The sequence below is a fragment of the Myotis lucifugus genome, unplaced genomic scaffold (assembly GCF_000147115.1).
Source record: "Myotis lucifugus unplaced genomic scaffold, Myoluc2.0 scaffold_7061, whole genome shotgun sequence".
Taxonomy (NCBI): Eukaryota; Metazoa; Chordata; class Mammalia; order Chiroptera; family Vespertilionidae; genus Myotis; species Myotis lucifugus.
The window spans coordinates 85-7,990 of NW_005878109.1; the positions used below are offsets into that span (position 1 = coordinate 85).

General features: G+C 43.6%; 1 protein-coding gene across 1 annotated transcript; it reads left to right on the forward strand.

The window, feature by feature from the left end:
- Positions 1-2,093: 2,093 nt before the first annotated feature.
- On the forward strand, positions 2,094-7,642 carry LOC106696018 (coiled-coil and C2 domain-containing protein 2A-like; the record flags this gene model as incomplete). The annotated part of the gene is made up of 5 exons (XM_023749365.1): positions 2,094-2,195; positions 3,158-3,331; positions 5,158-5,320; positions 6,761-6,897; positions 7,511-7,642. Coding segments are annotated over 5 exons (708 nt in total), but the record flags the coding sequence as incomplete, so codon positions are not given.
- Between the last annotated feature and the right edge of the window lie 264 nt (positions 7,643-7,906).

Here is a 7,906-nt window from a genome sequence, read left to right on the forward strand (position 1 = left end):
AATGAAGTGTGTTTGCAAGTCTGATCTGTTTGTTGTTGGTGATGATGATGTTTTGGTTGTTCTTCACCATGGAGACAAAGAAGCACAGGCTTTGGGAATATTTCCGTAGCATAACCACTGATATCTTATATGTTCCTTTCCTTTTTCTGTGATGAAAGGTTATAAACATTTAATCTTCATCCATCCCAAGCAAACCAAAGATTCCATGATCATCAGGGAAGTTTCAACCCTGCTCGTGTGCTATGGTCCAGGGTTCTTTAGTAGGAACACTCAGTGGGCCCATGAAGTGACTTTTTGACACTTTTCTACTGCATTCTACTGAGCAGACATTTCTTTTTCATTCTAATTTATTTTTTTTCCTTGTAAGAGCCACCATTTTTTAAATATTAGAAAATTCAGAAAAACTACCTAAATTCCCATCAGCTTGGGACAAACACTTCAATTATTTTGGTAGGTGTGTGTGTGTCTCCACATTTGGGCAAGTGGGTTAAGTGATAGGAGGATCTGATCTCTTCTATCTGGTCTTGTCTATACCTTCTTATTGATGCTCAGGTTTCACTTATCCATGGGCCATGACTATGATATCCCAAATAAGCTGGAGGTTCTGGAAGTACAAATATATTCCCTTGGTGTACGAGGTACTTATTTCTCCTTGTGAATAGATCCCGACTCACATGTCTATTATATTCCCCATCCCCTAAAAACCACTCCATGGAGTTCAGACAAACATCAACTACCTTGTCCTTAGACCAGATCTCAGATTCCTAATGGAACATCTCGCCCATGAACATATCTCTTCATATATACCTCAACCCAGAAGGAATATCTAAAAAGTGGTCCATTTCCATCCTATGGAGCAAAGGGTATAGCACACAAAGAACCCAGCTGCCCAGTGCTAAATACTGACAGGCTCACTCATCAGCTGTATGACCTTGGACAAGTAACTTTCCACCTCTGTAAAATGGGGATATACCAGAACCTAATTCTTGGCATTGTATTGAGGATTCGAAGTGTTCACACATGTTACAGTGTTCCTAACAGTCCTGGCACACAGTAAGCCCTCTCTAAGTATGAGCTCGTGTTAGAGGCTGTAGAGTCGGAGAGAAGAGCAGAAACCAGTTGGGAATACTTCGGTCAGTATCTAAATTCACCAACACAGACCTGTGCTTACTCTCATCTGCATTTCATTTCACTTTATTCTCAGTGACTTCTGATAAAACAAAGCTAAACACAAATCTCCAAGAACCCTTTAACATCAAGGTGGAGATAACACAGAACATTTGAATACTTGGCTCCACTAAACAGGACCAAAATTTCTCTATTTGGGGACCTGGGTTAGTGTCCCAGATTACCCAGGATCTGATCCTTTGACACACTCTCCCTGGTGTCCAGCCAGCATCTTTGGAGACTCATTCCTGCCAGATGTCCAATGGGCTCTGAACTCACAGTGGTGACAACAGCCCGCCCTTGAGGAGCCCTGGGGATTCAGACATGTTCACGGACAGTGGAGGTACAGGGTGGTTAAGCTCGGCCATGGCTGCTAGGTGGAGTAGCAGGGCTCTAGAAGGGGTGGGTTTGAAGAAAGATGAAGATAAAGTGGGAACAACACCTGGTCGGTTGGCTAGCAGAGGGAAGAAAGAACACCCATAATGAGTGTTAGCACAGTATAGAGGGAAGGCTCCGCTTCCAGCGGACAGGGTCCCAAGGCTCACGAGGAGGCCAGGCCCTGTGCCCTGAAGGGTATATGCCAGACTTATTTACATTCAGACATTACTGATACTTTTCTTCATAGGCTGTTTGGAAATGATCTCTTGGAAGGATATCTATTGATCTGAGGAGAAGTAACACTTTTCATTTTAAGGTTTATGGAATATAAAATTTTAGATTTGTTTGGTCCTAAGAGAGACAGAGCCGAGTAAGACAATATTCAGCAACCTTAACCTTCAAATATATTTGACATTTAACAGCATTCCTCAGGAATGGTGATCTGCATTGATGGTCACAAGATATGCCTTGGGAGGGTTAATGCTTATTTTACAACGTTCTTAGTTATTTTATTTAAATGGCGTATCTATCATTTTCGACTCATCCAGCCAGGGAGAGAGACCCAAAGGACTGCACAAGACGATGACTCCCAAAGTTATTCAAGAGTCAAGTTCCGTGACTGTGTCCGAAAAATCAAGTCTAAACCCCCGGTGAGAAATCCTGTCTTTAAATCATGCTTGTTTTCAATCACACATACTTTAAATCATGGTTTTTTGTTAATTTCTATTTTCCAAAAATATCCAATGCGAGTTGACAATATACATGACCTGCCTCCTATTGCTGTGAGAATGCAAGAAAAAAGTATGAGAAATAATTCCTACTTTCTTTCTTTTTTTTTTAAATATATTTTATTGATTTTTTACAGAGAGGAAGGGAGAGAGATAGAGAGTTAGAAACATCGATGAGAGAGAAACATCAACCAGCTGCCTCCTGCACATCTCCTACTGGGGATGTGCCCGCAACCCAGGTACATGCCCTTGACCGGAATTGAACCTGGGACCTTTCAGTCCGCAGGCCGACGCTCTATCCACTGAACCAAACCGGTTTCGGCAACAATTCCTACTTTCAAAATCCTAGAAGCTAGCTTGATTTGGGGCAGGGAAATGCATTAAGGGCAGGAAAGATATTTGTTCAGCTCTGACACTGCACCCGCTTTCAATATGGGGAAAAAGGGACACTAACTCAAGATGAACCAAAGCTTTACCCCCCTCCCCCCCCCAAAAAAATGGTCTTTAAAAAAAAAGGCTAACAAATCTTGTATTGCTCATGATTAAATAAAACCATCTCAGCATTGGCCTATAAAACAATGAATCCACTTTTTGGCATTTTAATAATCCTTTTTAAAGCTTTTACTGCTATTGATAATATATTTATGTGCTTGTGGGAGTGTAAATAAGAGCCCGTTTACAAAAAGTAACTCATTAAAGGTACTTATTAAAGGAGGCCACCAGCTGCCTGTTGCCCTTGTTACAGCTCATTACCAGTAGTCGCGGACCTTCAACAGAGGTAATATGCCTGATGCCATTAGCATGGAGCCCACTCCCAAGGAACAGTGCACAGCTCACTGCAGCTTATAAACCCTGACATTCTGTTGCTCTCTGCTTCTCCTCAGCTTCCGCCTGGCTTCCCTTCTGCCGAAGAAGCCTATAACTTCTTCACCTTCACCTTTGATCCCGAACCAGAGGAACTGGAGGAAAAACCAAAAGCAAAACATAGAGAGGGAGCCAATCAAGAGGAGGCGGAAGGAGAGGAGGAAGGGCCACCTGTTCAAGGAGTAAACAAAACGGTATTTAATATTTTGATGGTGATGATGATGATGGTAATGACAATGAGGACCACAATGATGATGAGGATGATGAGGATAAGGATGATGAGGAGGATGAGGATGAGGATGTTAATAAGGAGGAGGAGGAGGAAGTGGATGACAATGATACCCTAGCCAGGAAGAAAGTGGCTGAAGGCAAAACTGCCACCGCCACACAGAACAGCTCATCCATGTCTTGGGTGAAAGAAAAGGGGTATTAGCTTCACATAACCTTCTGTAGCCTTTGATTTCACCCCGCAATTTGGGTAATGAGGGCCTTGAATTAAATCTGTCCATTTTCTGTGGAGAAAGAAAAAAAAGCAGAACAATGTGGCTTGCAGATTTTTCTTGCCCCCACAACCTTACAGGCAAGCAGCTTTTTGTGCTCCGTGCCACACCCAAGCTACAACTCAGATTCCCTAATTGTGAGTGGTATGTGTGCCATAAAAGAGAGCATGCCTGTAAAAGTGTGTAAAGGACTTACCCGGCTGGTGTGGCTCAGTGGTTGAGCGTCAACCTATGAACCAGGAGGTCACAGTTCAATTCCCCAACAGGGCATACACCCGGGTTGTGGGCTCGAGATCCCCAGTGTGGGGCATGACCTCCTGGTTCACAGGTCGATGCTCAACCACTGAGCACACCGGCCGGGCAAAACATGCCCTTTGAAGTCATCTGCATGTGAAGCCCTCTCCGGTAGTCCACGCTCTGGCCTGTCCAGACCTTTGTTCGTATTTTCATACTGAAAGTGGACTTAGTCTTCCTGGTGGGAGTTTTAGATCAACTAGAGGCCCTTTCATTCACTTCCTTTTTCTGTCTTTGCTGCAGTTTTTCCCAGTCTTTGGTCTTTGCTCGTCACAAGCAGAGGTAGGGCAGAAGCAAGAAACATCCTTCCGTTTTTGAGGTGTTTGGCATTCTCTGTCTTCAAGTTATGCTGAGAGCTTAGTTACCACGCAGATTTACTTTTCCTTTCTTATTGTTTTGTATGTTTGGGGAGGAAATATTAGGAGGCTGGTAGCTGGGCAGCCGCAGTGTCTTCAGCTCCCTGCACGTCTCCACAGGATTTTAAAAGGTGTTGCTGTTTTGTTTTGTTTTAAAGCCTTGATTTTTATAAAGGAGAAAGTAAGAGGAAAAGGAGAAGAGGAAGAAAGAGAACAAAAAGGAGAACACGTGTGAAAAATCCTCAATTATGCAAAATTAACATGCTTCCACTAATATTTATAATTGCAGGTCCTGTGCTTAAGATTTTTAAATGGGCCATTTAATTCTATCCTCACAAAACCCTAAGAAGTCATCTCTATTAATGTACCCATTTTACAACTGAGAAAACCAAGGGTCAGAAAAGTAGACAAGATCCCTGTGGCTGGGACTCCAGGCAGTCTGAGCAGAGTGTGTGGACCCTACACTTGTGCATTTGCCTGGGGTGGGTGCCAGGTGGAAGCTTAAAATGCTACATAACTTGTGAGCACATGTTCTTTAAATAAGTGTCAACCTTCCAAGGAGGCCAGAGTTGTTGAGGTTTCATAGATTCCCTTAGCACGTCTCTTCTGACTTCAGCCGGATCTGATTTTGACATTTGCCAAGCATAGGAAATAGTGAAAAACAAAGAAAATCTGCTTGGTAAATATGAAAGGCCATGTAGCTTTATGCTTTTGTTTAAATAAATAAACAAACAAATAAGCAAATAAATAAGTAGGTAATACTATTGTAGGTTGTGTTGTTTGGTGAGTTGAATATCATAGATTCTTTTTTTCTATATAAACTGATCTTCTTAGCATGATTTTTGTTGTCATTTTCTTAACGCCATGCAGGATGAGGAAGCGCTGCTTAATGGCAGAGATGCTGAGCATTTCCTATTGGGCTTAGATCACGGGGCTGAAGATTTCGTGGCAGTGAGACCTGCCTATTATGAAAGTGTCCACATTCGGCTGCAGAAGGAGAAAGAACTCCTATTCATACCCAGTAGGCTGACAGGTACTGGCTCTTTCTGTCTTCCCGCTCACCTTCCTTTTCCTTCAGTGACAGAAGGATGATGGTGTCTAAGGACGCCAGATCTCCGTCACTGATCCCAGGTTTTAATCTGATTTCATAATCAAGAAATAGCTCCACACAAACACACCAAAAAAAAAAAATGTAGAACATGGAAAAATATCCACTGAACAAGCTATTATGAACAGAATCACAGAAGAAATCCCAGAATGCCATGGGAGCTCCTTCATCATATCAGTGACCATCGCTGGGAGCTCTGAGAGTCAGGCTATGAAAAGGAACAACTGTGTTTCACCCTCTACTCACACTCAGTGCTTCTAGAACAGTCCTGTGACCAGATGTGTAGGTTTTTACTTACACCAACCAATCCTCCCATGCCAGCTAGGTGTCCTACGATTCAATCCTGCTCTACCTACCAGTGGTGAGTACAGACCCCACACAGTAAGAGCTCAGTCCCACAAGACTACCCACTACTTCAGACAGCAATTGCCAAATAGCATGTCCCCAGGCTACACACAATTTTACTCGACTTTGCTGCAAATCAGGGGTTCCCCTGACTCCCTCTTCAGGTTTGATAACTAGATATAACAGCGCATAGAACTCAGGGGAGCACTTCTATTTATTGGTTTATCTATAATAATAAAAGCATAATATGCTAATTAGACAGGACAGCCAAATGACCTTCCAGATGACCTTCTGGACGAAGCTGGGACTTCGAGGGCCGAGGCAAGCCATCGCGGCTGTGAGGGCTGAGCACCTTTCACAAATTTCGTGCATCAGGCCTCTAGTTATATAATAAAGAACATAGAGCTCACAGGTGAAGAGATGCTGAGGGCAAAAGGTGTGTGTCACCAACCAGGAAGCTCTCCAAAACTGATTAATTACATCACTGCCGCCAGTGATTAATTCTATCTTTGGTTCCTCTGTCCCTCTTTTCTCCCAGAGGTGGGAGTGGAGGGAGTGGGTGATGAAAGCCCCAACTGTCTTCTCACATGATTGGTTCCCTGGACACTGCACTAATCCTGAGACCATTCAGGAGTCTTCTCATTAGTATACAAAAGGCTGGACAGTTAGCACTTTGGAGAGTCCAAGGGTTTGAGCAGCTGTGTGTTTGGAAGCAGACTGGGGGAGTTCCTTGGGGTGGGGAGTGGCCAGGGTACTGGAGCAGACCCTCTGATTAACCCCTCATACTGCTCCTTTCACATACTTGTAGGTATTGAATGTTTTCATCTCTACAACATGGTATTGCAAGTAAATGCATTCGTCTTCTCCTTTGTTCTGCTTTGAGAAATTAATTTGGAAAACAGGCCTTTTTCTAAGAACAGAAAGGAAATCTTTGGGGGGAGGTTGCTTTAATTCCTCACAAGGCAGTTGGAAACGTTAGGTGGGCACTAAAGTGGCTGCATTTCTCTGTGGACTGTCTAGTGCCCACGTATAAGAAGCTTCCTGAGAACGTGCAGCCCAGGTTCCTGGAGGACGAAGGACTATACATTGGAACCAGGCCCGAGGTGCCGCGGGCCACGCAGAATATCATGGAGAACAGGCTGCTGGTGCAGGAGTCCGTAAGCACACCCCCCTCCCAGCGTCGCCCCGAGTGACCCAGGGGATCCCTTTTTCCACAGGGCAGTCACTGCACCACCCAACTCATTTCCCCTTGGGGGTGTCCATACACAGCCGTTTAGTTTTTTGTGACTTGCCTCAGAATGTTTCATGATCTCAAGCGGCACACACTCTCACTGCTGAGAAAACATCTTCTGCCAGCTGCATTCCGGCTTCTGTAAATCAGATGTTGGCAACAATTTCCCAATTCATAGAAATAAATGTTCAAAGATCCAAGATAGAATGTTCTCTATTGCTTTTCTCCTTTTTTTAATTTTTAATGAATAGAATACAAAATTTTCCATAGCAATTATTACAGCTTTTTCTTTAGGTTTTTTTTATTTTTATTTTTTGCAGGTGGGGTGGTGGTGAGGACTATATCTTAAATTAATTGTAGGGGGCATTAGTGAAGACTCAATTTCTAATGGAAACAGAGACTGTAGAAGATCTACTGGGGAAGAGGGAAGGTACATAGATGTGTATGTGGACCCGGAATTTCCCTGCAAACATTATTTATTTTGTAAACCATTTCTGTCCAATGAGAAGAAAATGTTCTTCCCTCTGCCTGCTCCCCAGGACAGAAGGTGGTTCGGAGATGACGGCAGAATCCTAGCCCTGCCAAACCCCATCAGGCCTTCCCCTTCCCGGCCGCCAGCCTTGACCCAGGAGCAAAACATTCATGCAGAGCTCGAAACGCTGTATAAGAAGGTAAACCTTCCTCTCATTTTTAATAGGTGCCTTTGCTTGAAAGTGTTTGCTGCTTGGATCACTTGGAGTACTGAATTCGTGGTGTTCTACTTTGATTTATTTTTTAAATAATTTACATCTTACACATAAAGAACAGACAGCAGGCCTGTTTACAAGGGAGTCCACTGTGCTCACCTAATCCCTTCTTGCTGGCTGGAATGTAGATGTGATTACTGGACCTCAGGCACTCATCTTGGTCCTGGAGGTCACAAGACAAGGGTGCTC